The sequence below is a fragment of the Typha latifolia genome, chromosome 2, assembly GCF_019914945.1.
Source record: "Typha latifolia isolate L0001 chromosome 2, TyphaL0001v2, whole genome shotgun sequence".
Classification (NCBI taxonomy): domain Eukaryota; kingdom Viridiplantae; phylum Streptophyta; class Magnoliopsida; order Poales; family Typhaceae; genus Typha; species Typha latifolia.
This window is the reverse complement of record NC_133087.1, coordinates 4,517,485-4,539,984: the sequence shown is the minus strand read 5'-3', so window position 1 is coordinate 4,539,984 and position 22,500 is coordinate 4,517,485. Positions and strand designations below refer to the sequence as shown.

The following is a 22,500-nucleotide window of genomic DNA, read 5'->3' as shown; positions in this document are numbered from 1 at the left end:
TGTGTAATTGTCGGGGCCGACTTTGTTAAAGCTTTCAATTTGGACCTTTCAAGCTTCTTGTTGTACTTTTTAGTGGTACTGATAGTGATAGCCAAAGTGAATGGCTTGTTTCTAGAATCTTTGTCCTACTTCCTCTAGTCCGGGTTGTAAATGAGTGCTTGCAATTATTAATTATTATTTGCTAGCCTTAGTAGTATACCTGATTATTGTCCCAAGAAACAAAAATACATATTAGGATTTCACTGTTTACCTCAGTTGATGTGAAGAATCTCTCCTACCATATTAGATATCTTCAGATCTATTTATGAAAACTAACAATAACAAACATGGATGACCTTGTCAACCGGCACGGGGCGTGCTGGCAGTGTACCGGCACATGACACGCGGCACCCCTCCTAATAGTTTTGCCGCTCATCGTCAAGCTACCCGTTGCCGATCACCGTCGCCCGAGTGTGTCGGGTCCCTAGCCCGAGGGAGAGATGAGAGAGAGAGAGAGAGAGAGAGAGAGAGAGATATATATATATATATATATATATATATATATAAGGTTATCGGTTAAAACTTAAGTAGCGGATCCGACGGCGAGCGGCGGTCGACGACGACGACGAAGGTGAGTATCTCATTTTTTTTTCTTCTTCTCTTACGTCGCGTGCTGTGCCGTGTCAACCACCGGTCGGTATGGTCCATGCCTATGGCACGGCCATCGTTGATAACAAATACCTTTGCCGAGAAAAATCAAGGTTAAGTGTAGTCAGCGAGTACATCCTATGCATCCACCATGCGAGTTGAATTTGCCAACTAAACAATAATAATAATAATAAATCACTTGTATGTTGCATTTATTAGCAAAATTTGCTAGTCTTAATAAAAATTTAGGTAATATATTATCTATATGAGACTTATAAAGCATATCAAAATCCGTTGTAGTCTAGTTGGTTAGGATACTCGGCTCTCACCCGAGAGACCCGGGTTCAAGTCCCGGCAACGGAATATGTTTTTGAACTTATTCCAATTTATTTATGGTCCAAAGGTATCATAATTTGCATCTCTTTATTCAGCTTACGCGTAACAGTGGGCATTCCTAAAGACCATTTGGTCGTTTTCGTAATTGGCTAATTGACTGTCTTTAAAAGTTCGTCATAGATATACTAGTCTCATTAAATAATAATGTCTCCCAACCTAACTTAATCTAATCATTAAATAATAATGTCTCCCAACCTAACTTAAGATTAGGGGTGGCAATTGGGTCAATCATGCCGTACAATGTATTGGATGCTGAGATAATTGATGCAAATGGGAGGCTATTAAATAGAGCATCCATGGGGGAGGAACTCTTTTTGGGCAATTAGAGGAGGGGGTGGAACAAGCTTTGGGGGTTATAATCTCATGGAATCTAAGACTCAGTGGTGTTCCTCACAATGTCACTGTTGTAACCTTGCGCAAGACTAAGAAGAATGAAGCTATTCAGCTTGTGTACAAGTGGCAGTACATTGCTCACAAGCTTCATGAGGATTTGTACCTCAAAGTGAACATACAACCTAAGCAGCAGGGCAAAGAGACTGGAGCAGAGGCAGTTTTCATGGTCTTGTTCCTTGGACGGTGCAGCGAGCTGCTCTACCATATGGAGAAGTGCTTTCCAGAGCTGGGTGTGGAGAGAGAAGACTGCATGGAAATGAGATATGTATAGGTATATGAGTCCTTATGTAAGTAAAAATCCCAGAGCTGCTTATATCAACTTCAGGGATCTTGATTTGGGCAAGAATGAGAAGGGCAATTCAAGCTACTCAAAAGCTCAGGTTTGGGGTCGGAAGTACTTCAAGGACAACTTTAGAAGGTTAGCCATGGTGAAGTCCAAAGTGGATCCGGATGAAGTATTTTGGAATGAGCAGAGCATCCCACCATTCACTGAAAGGATTTATTTCAAGGAGTTGATGGCATACAATGGATCAGATACAACTTAGAATTGTTGAACCAAAAGAATTTTATAATTTTCTTCTTCTATACCCATGATGCACGCACTAAATGGTAAGCATTCTCCAATATATCTGTAACATATTTTTACTTTTTTATTTTTATCTCTTTTTTGACATTCTCAAGGGACTATGCATAACACTATACACCAAGTTCAAGAGAACCGGAGATTTGCTTCAAATCTAGATAGAAGCAAAGATTGTTAATATATCCTATGCAGTCCTCACATGTCTAAAAATAGAATGAGACATCTTATCTTTAACCTACTTAGATTAGGCTTGTCACAATATCATGAATAAACCAATTCTAAATAGACACTTAAAATTTTTACTCAATGCTTATTAATTAGTAGGGACTAGAGATAAATAAAACATCACATCATTACAATATAAGATTTAAGTGGTTCATCTAAATTTGGGCTACATCCACGATCTACCGACAAGCATATTCACTATCAATAAAAGAAATCTTACAAATAAGAGATTAATCGAGGATGCTACAGAGCTTGTAAGCAAATGGCAGCTGGGAATGGAGAGAAGTGACTACAAAGAGATGAGTTGGATTCAGTCTATTTTTATACTACTTTTTCTTCTATGATGAGCACAAGCCTATGGAATTCCTTCTGGATAGAGCTTCCGAGACAAAGAACTTCTTCAAGGCCAAATTGGACTATGTTAGAGAACGGATTCCGGATCTTCAGGGAAGGATTTGGAGAAGTTTCCTTGAAGAAGGGGAAGGAATTGTTATCATGGAACCATATGGGGGAAGATGAGCAACATTTCAGAGTCAGCAACGCCGTTTCCTCATAGGAACGGGATTTTGTACAACATCCAGTGTTTTGTAGAGTGGAAGGAGAATGGAATAGTGGCAGTCAACCATCATCGTAGTAAGTAGGGTTTTTTGATGGTCTAGGCTTCTAATGAAGAGGGTGTAGGGAGAAACAGAAGGGTTTAGGTAGAATAAGAGTTAGTGAAGTTAAATTGTTAATAGTTCAGGTTGGGATATATTGGTTTGGGTTATTGATTATTATTTAATAACTAATTACATATAGTATACGGTAAGCAGTCACTATCTGTTGACTGTTGTCATATCCGATATATTACTTATAAATATATTTGTATCAAGAATAGGTAGTAATTTTACATCTTTTATCATATTGGATTTGGATTCAGATGCGAGGCGGAATTAATCACGGAATTAATCAGTTAATCCAACCAGTTTTCTCCTTTATAATTACATAATAGAAAAATATTCAAATAACATCCTATACTTTTATTATTTATTATTAACATCTTATATTTTGAAGATTTAATAACTACAACCTTCATTTTTTTCCTATAGTTTCTATACAAAGTCCTACTATTACTTTGGTTGACTAAATTACCCTTAAAAAAATTAAAAATATTGACCCACTTTTTCACAGACATATTTCACCCTAGCCACCCCACAAAATAAAAAATATCTCACTAAAGAGTAATTTTTATATATTTTAGAAGCTACCTTTAGTATCTAATAAATTATTTTTTAGTTGATAACTATTTAAACGTTGTTGGATCTACTTAAGTCAGATGTCATAATCTCTACTCATTTACACCCTAAAGTTGACCTTCTCATATCGTTATCTTATCTTGAATTTCGAGGCATCTTTCCTACCATATATTAGAAATATTCACATATAATTCTGAAATTTTTAGTGACCAACAATTTCTCCAACAAAAATCAAGGTTTGGTGGAGTCACTAGTCAGCCAAAGTACATCCCATGCATCCACACCACATAACTCTGTCAACTAACACAAATATAATTATCAAATGCATGTAACAAATAATAGAAAGAATTCAATTCCAACTTAAAAACTCTACATGTACGGATCCTTTCATCCGCTTAAATACAACACAATTTTAAATTCCAAAAAAATATCAAATAAATTATGAGGGACATCACAAATTTCAAAGGTTTATTCCCTTGTACCATGCGGATGGAAGTGACTTTGATTAGTTTTGTGATGAAAAATTCACACTCCTGCAATTTGATCTTCTCATTCCACTCCATCCAGTTGATGGACTTAGGTTTCCCACCTTAACCATGGCATTGGCAAAGTCATTGGCAAATGCTGTAGGATTACTACTGTACAAGCGCACAAGCCAATCTGTAGGCCCATTGTTGAACAGCTCCTGGTCAGAGTGGAGCAGCCCTTTCCGATCAACGAGGTTCTTGTAGTAGGCGTTATCGAAATGGGTGGGGCTCGACGCATCTAACGGAGCTAGGTTGAAGTTTGGGCTGGCGCCCATAGGACAAGTTTGTCGGCGAAGAAAAGCGTAGTTCGGGGCGATATTGGCGTCGTTGTAAATGCGGTTTCTGAAGATGCCGCACGTTGCTTGGCCAATGGTGTGCGCGCCGGAGAGAGCAGTGAGGTCCCGGGCATCAAGGCCCTTGGCGGCGAAGTCTGAGATTAGGGCTCCTATGTTGGAGTCGGGGCCGGGGAGATCTACGTTCAGGCTTGCCGATGTTGAGTCTGTGCGGCCTAATGGTATTGACCAACTTGGTCCTCCAAGCTGCAGTAGTTGATAACAATATATATGTTAGTTAAGTGTGCAATTACTAGTTTTATAGTTTTAAAACTTACAACAATATATAGTTTTATAGTTTTATAGTTGATTCTTCCGCTATAAAACTTAATATAGTTTTAAAAATTACTAGCTAATAATTTATTTGGATAAATTTTGAAATATGATGCCTGCCCTCTATAACTCTATAATACCCCCCCTCCCCTCCTATATATCTACCTCTGCGTAAGAGTTCATACATAGTGGTCGACTCAAGAAGTATTATTATGAAATAATTCATTCACTAACCAAGCTGACGCTGTCGCGGGCAGCAAGGGCGAGAATGTCGGCGCATGAAACCTGTCCTCTGCAAGCTGCTTCCACTCGCGATTTGATGGCGTCGATGACTTCGTAGCCACGGATCGAAAGGTTTGGAGGCGCTCCCTTCTCACTGACCACTGGTCCATCGTCGAGAAGAAGAGAGGCATCACAACCCTAAAGTAATGAACAAAAAAAACTGTGATCAGTATTTACCTAACAAAAAATATTTATATATATAGAAGACTAAGTATTTATGAGGAACTAAAGATGATGCTAAATTACATTTACAAAACAGTCGTGGAAGAAGAGGCGAAGAATGGCAGCAGCCATGGATGGATCCGAAGAAGCAATTTGAGACATGACAGATGCCACGATGCTTTCTAAATTTGGGCAGCTATTAGAGTAGAAGTTAGGAGACAACTGCCCGTGAGCAGTGCAAGAGAGAAGAGAGATGAGTAGTGCAATGGTGAAGAAGCTTTTGGAGAAGAAGGCCATGACTAGCTAGCTAAGAAGGCTTGGAGATTAATTGTTGGATGATGGGAGAGGCTTGCTCTGCCCTTTGTATATATAGTGGTAAATATTTCTAAGATATCAAAATGAAACATGTGATCATATTATCAATACTCATATAGTTATACCAAGTCTTTCTTTTGACTTCTTTGTTTTAATAAAGAAACGTATTATTATTCGTCGACCAAGGACTGAGAGATAAGACTGTAGGAAATTACGAGGAAAAGAAGGCTTTAAAGGGGAAGGAGAAAAATTCAAAGGGGAAAAGAGAAATTAATTCGTACGTACATTAAGCTTTCCTTAATTAAACAAAAAGGAGATTATAAGTAGTCTCTTAATTTGACTCGAATTTAAGTTATCATTTGTACTTTATACTTAAGTAGCGATTGGTCCATTTAGGGAACTATTTATTAACTAAGATTCAATGCATTTGGGCTAGTTGGTCACATTTTAAATTTATATTATCATCAACTTTGGTGATCTAACTAAGATTCAATGCATCTGTCATTATTATTGATATTTTTTAGCTCTCCTTTTCTTCTTTTTTTAAATGATCTTATTTTATTTGCACTAATGGTCACAATCCAAATCATATTGTTTTAGATGTTTGAAGTTTGAAACTACTTAGAGTAAGTAGCTCAATTATGATGACTTGCCGACTTCAATTCTAGTGGCTCCCAGCAAAAAAAAAGGGAATAAGATAATAAGAATAAGTTATCTTCCTGCATAATATATCTACCTTTATAAAAGCAAAATAACTTTTTTTTCCCTTGGTAACCATAGTGCATGTAATGTAAATTCCTCATAATTCTTGTAATTAGTTCCGAGATAATTAATAAATCTAAAATTTTTTACAAATCACACTCTATATTTAATTTATTTTATAATTTATGTCTTGGGTTTGAGGATTTTATAATTCGATTCTTTATTTTTTATATATTTTTTATTTAATACTGCAGGTTAAGATGAAAGGTATTAGCAAAGAAATATTTCATTATAGTATACTATTTTTTTTTTATAAAATATCTAAATTACTCTTATTTTATTCATCTTCTAATTTTTTCCATGAGATTGATAGAAGCGGAGGAGGGAGAGAAAAAAAAAAGATGAGAAAGAAGAAAAGAGAAATACGAGGGAAAGTGATGGTAGTGGCTGCAACCACGTGAGGAGGTATTTGAGGGGAGGATGAAGAAGATGGTGAAGGAGTATAAAGATTTTAGTAATTTATTTAATGTTAGTTAGTTAAAATAATATCACGGTGTTGAAAAAAATTATAAAAAAAAATATAAAATTCTTAAAAATAAAATGCAAATCATAAAATAAATAAATTTAAGGCGTAATTTATAAAATTCCCTAGAATCTAATTAATCAAACCAAATACATTTTTATTAAAGTCAGACTCCGTAATGAATGTCAATTAAATTAATTATAGATTCAAAATAATCTTGACACATTTAAATAATTTTTTATATTAATATAACATTAAAATGAAAATAATAATTTAAAATAAAATGAGAGCATCTTAGATATATTAATTTTTATTATTTCAAAAGCAAAAAGATATCATCAGCTACGAGTGTTTACGAGGCATTAAAAATAACATATGATAATATATTTGATAAAAATATTCTATTATTGAAAGCATATTATCACACATATAAGACTTGTGTATGAACTTGGCGTTATCATGTCGTTATCTTAGTTGTTAGGAGGCATCTTTGCTACCATATATTAAGAAGATCTTCACATATATCTATAAAAATTTAAAGTTAAAAGCAAAATTTTCCAACAAAAATCAAAGGTAGGCTAGAGCATCCACACTAGATGACTCTGTTTCAACTAACAAAAAATATAGTTGAAGAGAGAATAATATAGAGGAAATTAAGTTTATTCCTTGGTATAAAATCTAAAATATAAAGAAATTGTAAAGTTCAACGGTTTATTATAGAGAAAATTATTTAATGGTTGGTGGTGGCTTGGCTCAACGGTTTACCTCGGTTGATTGACTTAGAGAAGTATATCGACTGACGACTTGGAGTAATGTCTTAGTGGCATTTAGTTCGGAGTAATAGTTCAGTGACGCATACAACTTAAAGTCTAGACTAGGCGACTTAGTATATTGACTAAAGCTTGATAGAGATTTAGTGCCTCTGCATTCATGAAAGGTTAGTCCTTTATGCAGCTCATATCTAACCCTCGGAGTTTTTAAATGATCAAAAAAAAAAAAAACTACTGTTTGTTCCTAAAAGAGTTAATTTGGAACTAATTTGGACTTCACAATCCTTTTAAAGTTGTCTTAGTACTTTCGACCCAGAATGCCCAATTCGAGATCCCAGTAGTTTATATAAGCAGCTCTAGGATTTTTTTACTAACATAAGGAGTCATATATATACATGCCTCTAATCCAACTCAAGTGCTTCTCAGATGCCAAATCTCCATTCTCCTCCCACTTTACCAAGTATTGGATCATGTACAATTTGCCCTGCCTATGTGGGTATGGGATCTCTAACTCAGATATAACAAAGGAGGCCTCAATGAAAAGTGTGTTAAATAAATTAGAGAAAAATATTATGATAAAAAACATTAAGAATTGATTCTACTTAAAGAAGAAGTTATTTCAATTTTAATATAATAAGTGAATTCTAACGACGAAGCACTTGAATATCTTTAACAAATTGCTTACAGATCTATAAAATTTGGATGTGAAAATACTAAAGGAAAACAAGACATTGGTGTTATTATTTGCGATAAGAATCAACAATAAAAACACATAAAAAATAAAAGAAAAAGATAAAAATAATTCGAGCAGACAAGACAATAAGATTTATATGATTCAGCTCTAGGCTACATTCATCAGGCATGCAACTGTTTTCTTTTTAGTATAATGTAGGACAAAATCGTACAAGTGATATCTACTCGAAAAACATCGAGTACAAATCTTGCTTAAAATCTAAACCAAAACTCGTATTCTACCCTCTCTTTAAATCCCCAAACCAGTAAATAAGAAAATCCAATAAAAATAAAATCATATTGTTCTGCCTCTTTTGAGCATAGCTTGTAGAATTACTAAGCATTACTTAGCCGCCACACTATTTTCTCTAAATCTTCTATTGGACTTGTCTAACTCATGAAAGAACCCACTCTTTTTTTGCATGATCTTGTATTGTGGTTTGTGATTAGAAAGTAATTTTCTTGCTTATGAATTATTGTAGTTTATGGATTGTTGGATTGTTTAGATGATTCCCGGAATAAGAATAGAGTGTTCAAATCGTCTAGAAAATTTCAAACTCAGCAATGCCATTTCCACGTAGGAACGAGAATTTGTGCAACATCTAGTATTTGTAGAGCTAAAGGAGAATAGAACACTAGCAGCCAACTACTGTAGTAAGTAGGGTTTTGTGATGGTCTAGTCTTTTAATGAAGAGGGGGTAGGGAGAAACAGATGGATTATGGGGATGGTAAAAGTTAGTAAATTTGTTACATATTCAGGTTTGATATATTACTAAGTAATTATATATAATATATGGTAAACAATCACTATCTGATATCATATCACACAAATTACCCATAACTATATCAAAAATATATGCTAATTTAATTTACACCGTTATCCGGTGCGATTCTGATGCCACCTGGATAATTTCGCCTCTATAATCATCATAGATGTAGCAAAGTAGTTGAATAATAGAAAAATATTCAACTAGTTTACACTACATTTTTTTATTATTTTATTAACATCTTATATTTGAAGATTTGCTAAATACCTCCTACTATTTTTTTCAATAATTTCTATATAATGTTCTACCTACATTTACTTTGGTTGACATTATTAACTTTGATTCTGATTTAGTGTAAATTAAATTACTAAATTACTCTTTAAAAGTTTAAAATATTGACCCACCTTTTTAAAGACATATTTCACCCTAGGCCACCCACAAAATAAAAAATTTCTTTGTTAAATCTAACCACCATATCCTATCCCACTAAAGAGTAATTTTTATATATTTTCAAAGCTACTTTAGTGTTCTAGTAAAATATCTTTTAGTTGATACCCTTCTATTTAGACTTTCTTGGGTTTAATTAACTCAGATGTCATAATCCCCACTCATTTACATTATAAAATTGACCTTCTCATACCGTTTATATATCTTGGATATCACCATCTACATTAATCATTGTTAAGAGGCATCTTTCCTACCATATATTAGAGATCTTCACATATATTTCTGAAATTTTAAAAGTGACAAACGACTTCTCCAACAAAAATCAACGCTAGATTTAGTCAACCAAAGTACATCCCATGCATCCACACCACATCACTCTGTCAGCTAACACAAACATAGTCATCAATCGCATGTAACAAATAATAGAAAGAATTCAATTCCAACTTAAAAACTCTACACGTACGGATCCTTTCATCCGCTTAAGTACAACACCATTTTAAATTAAAAAAAATATCAAACAAATTAACATAAATTGAGGGACATCACAAATTTCAAGTTGGAAGTGGCTTTGATCAGTATCGTGATGAAAAATTCACACTCCTGCAGTTCGATCTTCTTGTTCCACTCCATCCAGTTGATGGACTAAGGTTTCCCACCTTAACCATGGCATTGGCAAAGTCATTGGCAAAGGCTGTAGGATTGCTACTGTACAACCGCACAAGCCAATCTGTGGGCCCGTTGTTAAATAGCTCTTGGTCGGAGTGGAGCAGCCCCTTCCGGTCGATGAGGTTCTTGTAGTAGGCATTGTCGAAACGAGTGGGGCTCGACGTGTCTAGCGGAGCTAGGTTAAAGTTTAGGCCGGTACCCATAGGGCAGGTTTGCCGGCGAAGAAAGGCATAGTTCGGGTCGATATTAGCGTCGTTGTAAATGCGGTTTCTGAAGATGTTGCACGTCGCTTGTCCAATGGTGTGCGCACCGGAGAGAGCAGTAAGGTCTCGGGCATCAAGGCCTTTGTTGGCGAAAGCTGAGATTAGGTCTCCGATGTTGGAGTCGGGGCCGGGGAGGTCCACCTTCAGGCTTGCCGACGTTGAGTCTGTGCGGCCTAATGGTACTGACCAACTTGGTCCTCCAAGCTGCAGTAGTTGATAACAATATATATGTTAGTTAAGTGTGCAACTCACAGTTGTGATCCTTACTATCTGTGTGCTATAAATCTTAATTTAGTTTTAAAAATTACTAGCTAATAATTTATTTGGATAAATTTTAAAATATGATGCCCTGCCCTCTATAAAAAATAAAAGCCCTTATATATCTACCTCTGAGTAGGAGTTATTAGGGTTATCTTATGAGACTGATAGTAGACTTTTGCCCTAGTAATTAAGAAGAGATTTATACATAGTGGTCGACCCAAGAAGTATTATTATGAAGTAATTCATTCACTAACCAAGGCCGACGCCGTCGCGGGCGGCAAGGGCGAGAATGTCGGCGCATGAAACCCGTCCCTCGCAAGCTGCTTCCACCCGCGATTTGATGGCATCGATGACTTCGTAGCCGCGAACCGAAAGGTTCGGAGGCGCTCTTTCACCGACCACCGGTCCATCGTCAAGAAAGAAGAGGCATCGCAACCCTAAGGTAATGAACAAAAATACCTGTGATCAATATTTACCTAACAAAACATATATATATATATATATATATATATATATATATATATATATATATATATATAGAAGAGTAAGTATTTAGGAGGAGCTAAAGATGATGCTAAATTACATTTACAAAGCAGTCATGGAAGTAAAGGCGAAGAATGGCAGCAGCCATGGATGGATCTGAAGAAGCAATTTGAGACATGACAGATGCCACGATACTTTCTAAATTTGGGCAGCTGTTAGAGTAGAAGTTAGGAGACAACTGCCCATGTGTGCAAGAGAGAAGAGAGATGATTACTGCAATGGTGAAGAAGCTTTTGGAGAAGAAGGCCATGGCTAGCTAGCTAAGAAGGCTTAGAGATTAATTGTTGGATGATGGAAGAGACTTGCTCTGCCTATTCTATATATAGTGGCAAATGTTTCTAAGATATCGAAATGAAACATGTGTTCATATTATCAATACCCGTGTGGTTATACCAAGTCTTTCTTTTGACTTCTTTGTTTTAATAAAAATGTCTTATTAGTGGTCGATCGTGGATAGGGAAATTGGATTATAAGAAATTATGAGGGAAAGAAGGCTTGATAGAGAATGAATAAAAAAAAAAGGTATAGGAGAAAATTTCAAAGGGGAAAAGACGATGTCGTTGTACCAAATTAACTACGTGCATTAAGCTTTGCTTAATTATAGAAAGCATAAATTATAATTTTCAGTCTTGTTTGGCCTAATCTTTACTTACTCTTTATACGTCACTTTTTAAGAACAAATTAGTTTTTTTTTTTTCTCTTCTCTCTTTTAGGTTGTCCATAGATCAAAATAAACTTCTTGTTTCATTAAGCCAACCTTATTCTGTCTCTTTTGGACATTTGCGCGCTTGCATTAACGAAATTATAAGGGAAGAACGTTGACATGGAATGTGTCAAACTTGTGATAACATTGTCGTTGATTCATTTCTGAAACAATTTATTGACCAACAGCTCAACCTTTTGGTCTAGTTGATGATATTATAATTTATATCATCACCAAATCTGGTGCATTATTTTATTAGGGCAGTCTAACTGAGAGATGCATCTGTCACAATTTTATCGACATTTTTAGCTCTCCTTTTCTTCTTGCCATTTTTTAAAATGATCTAATTTTATTTGTCAAACGGTCACAATCTAAATCATATTGCTTTAGATGTTCAATGTTTCTAACTCCTTGAGCTCAAATATGATGACTTGACTTGCCGACTTCAATTCTTGTGGCTCCGAATTGAATTGCTTGGTTAAGTAATTCCACTACTTAGATGAATTGACATGGTTGTAGCATGTAAAAGTGAAAGAAAAGGAAACGAGGACGATAAGTTATCCTCCCTATGGTATATCTAACTAAATAATTATGTAGCATCTAATTTTTTTTTAATAGCTTCTGATTTTATGTGTGAATTCAACTAATTCTCAATGAGAATGAGAAGTAATAAAGGATAACTATTTAATTGTTCCATTCAAAGACAATATATGAATCCTCCTCCACTTAGTCAGTAATGATTTATTTGTTGAAAATCTCATCTAGTGCGAACTCATCTTGATAGGAACACGCATACTTTTACAAGGACATACCTAATTTTTTTCTTCCTCTTTCAAACCCTTTGTGTATATACTCAATAGCATATTAGCATGATCATGTACAAACAAATTGTGGCATTAAGGGATTTGAGACTCCTTCAGAAACCCACGCTAATTTTGAGCCCCTTCACTACCCCCAATAACATCATAATGATAATCTTCTGGACAATACAATTACTTGTAAGAAAAGATTACAATCTAACTTGTTAAATTTATGAATCTTTTTCTTCAATCAATGATCCTCTTGTATAGGAGGCTAGAATCATAAGAAAACATAGAAGCCAACTTTATATTCAAAACTTTGAAATAAACAATCTTTAAGATATGCCTTTGAATAAGTACCTTATTATTAGTGCTGCAGAATTTATTAACTTTTTAGGCACTATGGAATGAATTGAAGTTAATGTTCTACTGTCGCATTGTTTTTTTTTTATCTTTTGAGCATAGTTTGAAGAATGACTGTGCACTACTTAGCCAATACATTACTTTCTCTAAATTCTCTATTGGACTTGTCTGACTCATGAAAGAATCCACATTTTATAGGTGTGAAGTAGATTTGTTTTTGCCTGATCTTGTATCTGTGGTTTGTGATTAAAAAGTAATTTTCTTGCTTATGGATTATTGTATTTATAGAATAGTTAGTTGATTGTCGAAATAAACCTAGAGAATTCAAGTCTTGGGTTCAAGTGGTCGAATCGGCCAGTCTGGTGTTTGAGCTAGAGCTATCAAAAAAGCCCATGGGCTCGTGAGGCTCACGAGCTCAGCTCAAGCTCTAAATGAGCCTAGCCGAGCCCAAAGTTTAGGCCCAAAAGAATTATCAAGCCCAAGTGAGCCTAAGCTTAGGCTCGGCTAGATTAGATTCGACTTATATATTTACATAAGATTTGTAACTATTAGATCTTAAATCTAAAGGTTGATATGATATATATAAATAAATAAAAAGTCATAGTTTTTTCCCCAAACCCCCATCCTTATCGGCACCGACACCAAAGCCCCAAACCCTCTCTAACTACTCCATCGAAACCCAAATTTCTCTAGTCACCAAAGATAATCATATCTTCTTCACCATCGAGGCACCCACGGCCAATCCTCTCTAGTCTCTATCAGATCACTGAAACCCCATGTTCACCACCGAGGAAACATTGATGGTGACCATTTTTTTTTCCTCACCACTAGGGCACTAACGACGACTATCTCTATTTTCATCATTGAATCCATCTCATCCTCCACAGCTCAAGGTCAATTTATAATTTTTCTTTGTTAATAATCTCTATCTTCATCACTAAATCTATATCATCCTCGAGCTGGCGAGTTGAGCTGAGCTTCTCCAACTCAAATTAGGCTCAAGCCAAAATAAAAAATCTTATCAAGCTGAGCCGAGGTCAAGCTCAACTCATTTATACCCTTAGTTCGAGCACCGTAGTCCGAGGGTGAAATAGTAGTTTAGGCATTCAAAAGGCACAACTTGGCGTTCGAACACCATAGCCCAAGAACAAAATAACAGTTTAGGCATTCAAAGGCCTAGCCCAGTATTCGAATGCATAACTCGAGAGTAGAAAAGTTATTTAGACATTCAAAAAGCTGAGCTTAGCATTCAAATGCGGTAGCCTGAGAGTAGAAGTGCAGCTTAGGCGTTCGAATGCCTGACAGTTGAGTTATTTTGTATTAGAGTTTATTTATTATTTTTGATATATTACTGGCCTCTAAATATGTGGAAAGATAGCTACTTTGGCATTATTGAACATTTGAGCATTTATTTGAATCTAAGCATGAGCCAACCTTTTCCCTCTTCTCTTCCCCTTGGTATTCATGTTGAGCTTCCTCCTCGGCTAAGGCTATACCTCTGTCGTTTCTCCCTCCTTAATCTAGCAATCCTCCTATTGGTAGGTACACCATTTTCCTCTTCTCTACAACCCTAATCGATCCTTAAGGCATTCATCCCATCCTTTAGCTGATCTAGTTTAATCTCCATTAGCCTAACCTTTTGCATAACTATCCCATAACTTTCTCAAAACATCTTGATAGGGCTCTTATTCTAACTCCTATTAGGCTTTAACCTCAGGTCCTATTGTATTGGAAGATAAACACCAAAGGACTCCTAACTCTAGATATAATTTGTTGTAACTATAGCAAACCTACACGACTAGGGAAACTTTTTTCTAGTCTTATTTGAATTCAAGTATAATTCATTCCCGAACACATATGACTTCCTCGCTACTACTTTCTTATATGGAAAGGATCCGATTCACTATAACGATATTTCAAATGTCTTAGTTAATAATAACTACTAAAAATTAGATAGGAGAAGTGAGGATTCTGATAATATATTAATTGGTTCATTTTGGACTCATAGTGCACTTACAGAGTGGTATTGAGAATATGGAGAGTGCACTAACAATTTTAGAAGATTAGCAAATGGTGATTAAAAAAACCAACCAAAGACAATGTTCCGATTGCCGCAATATAAAAGACATTCGAAGAAGAATTTTTTGTTTTTAAATAATAAGGAGAAGAAACTGTAAAAGACAAATATGATGATGAAAATTTAGTTAATGCATTAAGTAGTTCAACTTTTATATAACCAATAACAGAATTTGGACTCGCGATGCCCTCACAACAGTGATGTTGAGAATTTAGAGAATCCATTAATATAATTAATAGGTTAACAAATACCAGAAAAAGATATATGTTTATATTGCTGCACTAAGGGGCATTAGAAGAAAGAATTTTCATTTTAAAGAACTATGAGAAGAAATTGCAAAAGATAAATATGACATATTTTTGATGATGAGGATCCAGATAATGCATTAACTAGTTGAACGAACGTTAGATTTTGGACTCGTAGTGCAATTATAAGAGTGACATTGAGAATTCTAAGAATGCACTAACAATCTTAAGAGGTTAGCAAATGACGATATAACATATTAGTAAACGATAAATGTTCCTATTGCAGCAATAAGAGGCATTAGAAGAGGAATTTCTCATTTTGAAGAGCAAGGAGAAGAAAAAAGAACAGTGATATTGAGAATTTGGAAAATGCCTTAACAATATTAAAAGGTTAACAAATATGACAGACTGAAACCTGATGATTTCTTTAAATTGAACTTAGCATTCCTCCTCTTCTTCCCCTGAGCTCAGGATGGACTGCAATGTAGATAGAAGAGAGCATTTCCTCTCAAAGGAAATAAAGCTTCTTTTTATTTTTTCTTCTCTTTTCTTTTAGTGGCCAGCTAATTGAAGCCATGATTTGATGATCTTGGCAAGCTACATGGATGCCTATAGGATGTACCAAATTGCTAGAAGTGTGGGTTGCAGCAAATCCAATCCTCCCTCAAGCATCCACTCCTCAAACAGCTCAAAAGCCGCCCACAGTTCCCATCTCAAACCTCTCACTCTCATATAAACAAAAAGATAGAAACAAAAATCTAGCCAGTAGGATTTATGTATTCTTCAAATTGAGATCCTTTTTTCATTAAATAATAATAATAATAATAATAATAATAATAATTTTGAGATCCTATAATTTGTAATTTTATAAAGTTAAGAATACTTATAAATAACATCTTGATTAGGCAAACAATAAATTATTTATATAACGTGTTATTTATAAGTAATTATGGGTTGCAATATTTTAGAATGAGGTAAGGTGGGTCTACTGTACCATAAATTTTTTTTTTCTTTTTTTTTCATAGTGAATTACACGGAATATTTTGAATAAATGGATCATTTTATATTTTCCACGAAAGAGATCACGAAAGGGTATTTCTGTCTATTCATATGCATTAGAGTAGTGATGCCATCTTTCTCACGCCTCCCGAGATCGCTGTCGCATGTTATAACACGCAGCCGAACTTTTTTCCCTCTGTTCTCCTCGTCCGCCGCTCCGCTCCGCTCTCTCCTCCTCCCCCTCTCTCTCTCTCGCGTGCGCACGCTCAAACCTAGTACTATATCGAGAAACGCCAACCTCAAGAGAGAAAGCTCGAGACCGCTCCCATGGCGTCGAGATCGGCGATTGCTCGATTGATCCTTAGAAGCAGAGCCTGCTCCTCCTCCTCCGTTGGAGCCCGATCCATGTCGTCGTGGTGGAGCCATGTGGAGCCGGCCGCCAAGGACCCGATTCTTGGCGTCACCGAGGCATTCCTCGCCGATCAGAGCCCCGATAAAGTTAACGTCGGAGTTGTGAGTGCTCCTCTCCAAGAAACCCTTGCTTTTGCTTTTGATCTCATCTACTGCCGTCTTAGTTGATCCGGAATTGCTTTGGTGAAATTAATGCGTTTTCTTCATTCTTAGGGAGCGTATCGTGATGACAATGGTAAGCCTGTAGTGTTGGAATGCGTTAGAGAAGCCGAGAGGAGGATCGCCGGAAACCTTAACATGTGATCTCTTTATCCTTTATTGATTTATTTGAGAAATTTAATAAATTTTCATCTTGTGCTCATAGTTTTGTTCTGCTTTCTTTCGTGTTAGTTGTGGTCCAAAGGAATCACCTTTATGCGAATTCTACCTTTTTTTCAACTCGTATTATATGAATTTTGGAATCCGGCACCTGTTCTAGTGTTCGTCTAGTCCACCAGCATAATTTTGCTACTTGGTTGCTTTTTAATCCGAAAGTATAATAATTTATTTTTGAGTGTGGGATTTCTACTATGTGCCAATTGTCAAACGCACCTCGTATTATTATATTCTTGACTCATGAGTCCAAGTTGGATGTGGAATTTCCATAAAGTGTACAGTCAAGGTTGGTTGTACTTTATGGCTTAAATTTGGAAATTCTTAATTTGTAGTAGATGTTCTATATTGTTATGAGTGTGCATTCCTAGCATTACTTTTGGAGATAGGTAAACTAATTCTGGCTTTTCCTTTTGAGGACAGGATAGTTTAGCAGGTCTTTCAAGTAACTGAATAAGAAACTGTTATAGGATTCATCAGCTCTAAAAATATATTTTATGAAATAAAAACTGCAGGGAGTATCTTCCAATGGGTGGAAGTGTTAAGATGGTTGACGAGACACTAAAGCTTGCATATGGGGAGGATTCTGAGTTCATAAAAGACAAGAGGATTGCCGCTGTGCAGGCTCTTTCAGGGACTGGTGCCTGCCGTCTTTTTGCTGACTTCCAGAAACGATTCTTGCCGGATTCGCAGATTTATATACCCATACCGACCTGGGCCAAGTGAGTTGATATCTTCTTGTGAGTTATTGCTATTACTTCAAGTTCATTGGCCTATTGGTATGTCCCCATATTACTGTTTTATTACTAAGTTGCTTAAAAATTAAAATTATGCAGCCATCATAACATTTGGAGAGATGCTCAAGTCCCACAGAGGACATTCCGCTACTACCATGCGGAATCAAGGGGACTTGACTTTGCGTCACTAATGGATGATGTTAAGGTAAATTTATAAACATATGATCATATTAGATTGAAGGTAGTTTCCACTTCAAAAACTGACTGTCTGGAAAGTTTGCTCTTCCTCTACATCTACATTTTGCTGAAGCAACTTTCCAAGAATTACTTCTAATCCGAACAATTCATTTTGTTTGTCTAGTCTATTCCCACTTCATTTACCAGTTCCTTCTTGTTGGACCCTCTTTATTTATTGGAATGTCTAAATTTTGGTCTTCTGGCATCACTTCTTTATTTTATCATTGAGTACTTGTCTGGTAATTCTGTCAGCTTCTTCTGATCATTTAACTTATTGGTCACTTGCACCTTGAAACTTGATCTTCCCTCTTAGACTCTTATCTCTTTTTGAAGCATGATTAGTAAATTAGTGCAATTTTAGATGCTTTATATTGATCATTGTAACATGCTACTCTGTTCTTTCTTCCCATGTGTAGAATGCTCCAAATGGTTCTTTCTTTTTGCTTCATGCATGTGCGCACAATCCTACTGGAGTCGATCCTTCTGAGGAACAGTGGAGGGAAATATCATATCAGTTCAAGGTAAATTGTCATGGAGCCGCATTCTTTCTCACTTTACCAAGTCAAATGCTTTTAATTGTATAATAGTGTTTTTTTGCTTATTTAGGTCAAGAATCATTTCCCTTTCTTTGACATGGCATACCAAGGTTTTGCTAGCGGTGATCCAGAAAGAGATGCAAAGGCAATCAGGATCTTCCTCGAGGATGGGCATCTAATTGGTTGTGCTCAATCATATGCCAAAAATATGGGACTTTATGGACAGCGAGTAGGGTGCCTTAGGTACTTATTCAAACATACCTTGATATTTTAACGTGCTTGAGAAGTATTTCATCTATCCTTAAACTTCCTTCAACATTTGCTTCTTGAACAATGACATTCTTCTCTGCAATTATGTTTACCTCTATAGCTCAATCTGAATTCTTGAAACTTCCAGATCTTTATCCTTGCTTATTATTTATTTCATGGTTCTAAGGAGATCGATCATTCATACATGTAATTCTAGATTTCTTTCCTTGTCTATACTTCATAGTAGAAAAAGAAGGATTTGTGCATCTCCAATGTGGTCAGAAATATGACATACCCCTGAAGAAGATAATTGTTGCATTTATTTTGGGTATAGCTAACATACGTTTGTTCATATGGATGATGATGCCGAAAGATGAGAGATGATTGCATTCGAGAAAAATTTGGGATGACACCTATTGAAATTAAGATTAGGATTATTATTTATGCTGGCCTCATATATGTACAAGTAAACCACACATAATTCACCTATAGTAAAATTTGCATTAAGTAGTTGGAAATGCTACGGTAGAGATGGCAGAAGGTCTAAATGTCTTACAGAACTTGACGAAGGACCTGATGAACCAGAACCCCATAGTCATCACAGGACCTGGTCATAGATTATAGTCGAATGGAAGAAAAAAAAACTTGTGCAGACAATTCGAAACACTTGGGGTTTAAGGTTTTACTTTATTGTTATCAGGATGGTATCCTAGTGTTTTTTTTTGCTGTGTTGTACTTTTAGCATCAGTTTTACTCAATTTCATGCAGAGTACATTCCTTTTTCTTTTGTGCATATTATTTCATTGTTTTTTTATTGTTAATACTTAAGTCGGTTAAAGGTCGCTATGCTTGAAAACTGCGCTTATGACATTTGACAAGGTATGTTAGAAGGTTATTGATGAGGCTATATATGGAGAAGGAAATAAAATCCTTGTCAGGTTGCAGACTCACTGCATGTGTCTAATTGAGTAATACTACATCACCCACCTGATAACCAAAGCTCTGATTCATGGGGCAGGCAGGCTACAATTTCCTTACGCGTCAATCCAAGTTATCCTTCAGCCGGAATTCAATTTTTATCCCATTCTTAGGTTAGTTGCGGTATTGGCAGGTTGATAGCCTTTCTCTATTAGTCACTGACTTTTATGGTATAGTAGGCAATGCAGGTGGACTATATATATATATTGGATATGGTCCCAAGTCTTGACAATAATTTTCTTTTTTCACTATCACCTTCTTATCTGCTAGCTATAGAAATTTTATAGATTAGTCAAATCTGAGGTGCAAGAAGATATATGATAGTCATGCTAAAAAATACCAGCACATTACTTTCTTGTGACCTTGCATCAGAGAGTACACTTGTCTTCATACAGAAAGTCAATTATTTTACATTTAAAATTGCTATCTACATGACAAGATAAAGAGAGCTCCATGCTTTTACCTGAGTTTTGTTGATGGAATAATTATTTGCTATGTGAGCTCTCCTTTTTTGAAACATTGAGCGTTAAATGTTGCTGCAGTATTCTCTGTGAAGATGAGATGCAAGCGGTTGCTGTTAAGAGTCAGTTGCAACAGATTGCTAGACCTATGTACAGTAATCCACCTGTTCACGGTGCACTAATAGTTTCAACAATCCTCAGTGATCCAAAACTAAAAAGTTTATGGCTGACGGAGGTCAAGGTAAGTGGACTGTGTATTCTTTTCTCCTTCCTGCCCCACCTTTTGAACTTTATAAAGTATCCAATGGGTACATGAGATCTATTTGTTTTTTAGATGGAGCCAGATCATTTAAACTTTTAAAGGTGTGAACAAAAGAAATGGATTTATATTATCTTTGTTCACTGTTCTAGGGTATGGCTGATCGTATTATTGGAATGCGTAAGGCACTTCGGGAGAACCTTGAAAAGTCGGGTTCAACTTTATCTTGGGAGCATGTGACTAATCAGGTGAGTGATTCTCCTAATATATTTGCATTGATGGACAAAAGATTTCACAGATACAACTGATTGCCTAATTCTACTACTGTGTGTTATATGATTTTTTTTATTTATTTTCTTGGTTGAATAACTGAATATCCTGTTTCTGGCATTCAAAACTATCTTAAAATGAATGCAATTGTTCGTGATGGTAAATTCAATGAAAGCTCTTTGTTTTCATCATACTTCAGAAAGAAAATTGCATTCTTCAAGATTTTTGTTTTGGAAATAATAAATCATTTGAATATGCTAGTGAGAAGTACTTCATTGCCTTGCGACTACTGTAAGATTTTGGATGTGCAACGGTCATAAAACCAAGTTAACTCTTATTCTCTCAATTACTAATTGGTTCCCGCAGGCAGTAGCGCCATTGAGAGAGTTAATATAACCTGTTTTTAGTTGAAGACAGCATCTCCTGGCTGTACTAAATTCTTCCGAAAGTGAAGCCAAACTTTGGGCATAGGCAGAAGCTTTAAGTTTCATGAGGTCTTTGGATCTATAAAAATTATATTAACCCAAAACTTGATAATATTCAATATTTTATAGAGGACTTTTTTGCTCAAATTAGATAGACATTTTGTTCTCTTACCAGTAATGAGAGATGGACAATTCTTCTTTCTTTCTTGGGACATTTACCAAGCTAATGTTTCTTGATAAAGGGACATTTCTGCTAGAGAATTTTCCTTTGGGTTGCTTCTTCTCTCTCCTTGCACGGTTACCAGTTCTCTGAATTTTTCAGTCATATGGATAAACTATCTGCTATGGCTATCTTCCTTGTCCTCATCTGCATATGCCTTTCTGACATATCCAGATAAAATCTGTTTTTGGTTCTCCTCATCCTTGTCTGCATATGCCCTGTTAACTGTGCATGTATATGGCTATTTATATCCATTTCTGACAAGCAACTGCTATCAGCTGCTTATATATATCTTCTCCTTTATTTTGTTCTAACAAATTTGATATATATATATATATATATTTGAACAGATTGGGATGTTCTGTTACAGTGGAATGACCCCTGAACAAGTTGATCGGTTGACAAGTGAATACCATATATACATGACACGCAATGGCCGAATTAGGTACAACACATCTTGGGTTTCTGCGATACTTAAACCATCTCAATGTTCTATATTTTTCTGGTAAATTGTATCCTAATAATTATCATTTGGCTTGCAGCATGGCAGGTGTTACTACAGGCAACATCAGTTATTTGGCGAATGCTATTCATGAGGTCACCAAGTCCGCATGAGGTTCTTCCCTCAGAATTATGAACACCAAAATGAGGCTTATACTATGAGGAGACTTCTTTTAAACATTATATGAGCTCCCGTTTCAGGAATAAAACTTTTTTGTTTATCAGTAGGTTGTCTTTTGCACAATCTATTTTCTTTACATGTTCTAAGAGGAAAATAATTATTAACATCAACCATTTTTGAGCATATGAAATTGCTCGTCCTGTTTAATTCAAGACTATTGTACTTCTGTGACATTATCATCCAGTCCAGTGCTTATGAAAATAAGTTTCAGAAATGATCCGGCAAGTTGTCAATATGACGTAATTGATCATTTTATTGGATATGGATAGTTTAACAGATGTGGTATTCCATTTCTAGTATTAAGTGCTCTTCTATGCATTTTTACTGCAAATCTCTACCCCACGTTGTGATGTGCAAATGGGTTATCAAATACTGCCTTATAAATTTGAGCATATACTGTGCTTTCCCATATTAGAGAGCTAACCTGTCGACGAGCGATGAATAAAATTTTG

The 22,500-nt window shown here is 35.7% G+C and overlaps 2 protein-coding genes, 1 non-coding gene and 2 pseudogenes across 4 annotated transcripts; 3 read left to right on the top strand and 2 right to left on the bottom strand.

Moving 5' to 3' along the window:
* Positions 1-917: 917 nt before the first annotated feature.
* TRNAE-CUC (transfer RNA glutamic acid (anticodon CUC)) lies at positions 918-990 on the top strand. The gene has a single exon. It is a non-coding gene; the product is annotated as a tRNA-Glu (tRNA).
* Positions 991-1,253: 263 nt separating this feature from the next.
* LOC140781401 (monolignol oxidoreductase AtBBE-like 15) lies at positions 1,254-2,870 on the top strand (annotated as a pseudogene).
* Positions 2,871-3,790: 920 nt separating this feature from the next.
* On the bottom strand, positions 3,791-5,372 carry LOC140781682 (peroxidase P7-like). The gene is made up of 3 exons (XM_073127774.1): positions 5,120-5,372; positions 4,826-5,011; positions 3,791-4,525 (listed from the first exon to the last, which is right to left on the bottom strand). Exons 1-3 carry the CDS (start codon positions 5,330-5,332, stop codon positions 3,965-3,967), a joined length of 960 nt encoding a protein of 319 aa, XP_072983875.1. The 5' UTR covers positions 5,333-5,372; the 3' UTR covers positions 3,791-3,964.
* Positions 5,373-9,804: 4,432 nt separating this feature from the next.
* LOC140781400 (peroxidase P7-like) lies at positions 9,805-11,274 on the bottom strand (annotated as a pseudogene).
* Positions 11,275-16,337: 5,063 nt separating this feature from the next.
* LOC140781677 (aspartate aminotransferase, mitochondrial) lies at positions 16,338-22,262 on the top strand. Of its 2 annotated transcripts, none has more exons than XR_012107730.1 (10): positions 16,338-16,724; positions 16,836-16,921; positions 17,510-17,716; positions 17,831-17,936; positions 18,385-18,489; positions 18,575-18,747; positions 20,274-20,433; positions 20,604-20,699; positions 21,737-21,811; positions 21,909-22,262. XR_012107730.1 is itself a non-coding variant. In XM_073127770.1 (10 exons), exons 1-10 carry the CDS (start codon positions 16,539-16,541, stop codon positions 21,979-21,981), a joined length of 1,287 nt encoding a protein of 428 aa, XP_072983871.1. In that variant the 5' UTR covers positions 16,338-16,538; the 3' UTR covers positions 21,982-22,262. The 2 variants fall into 2 exon arrangements, 1 of the variants encoding a protein (XP_072983871.1); XM_073127770.1 differs by having other exon boundaries at positions 21,717-21,811.
* The last annotated feature ends 238 nt before the right edge of the window (positions 22,263-22,500 follow it).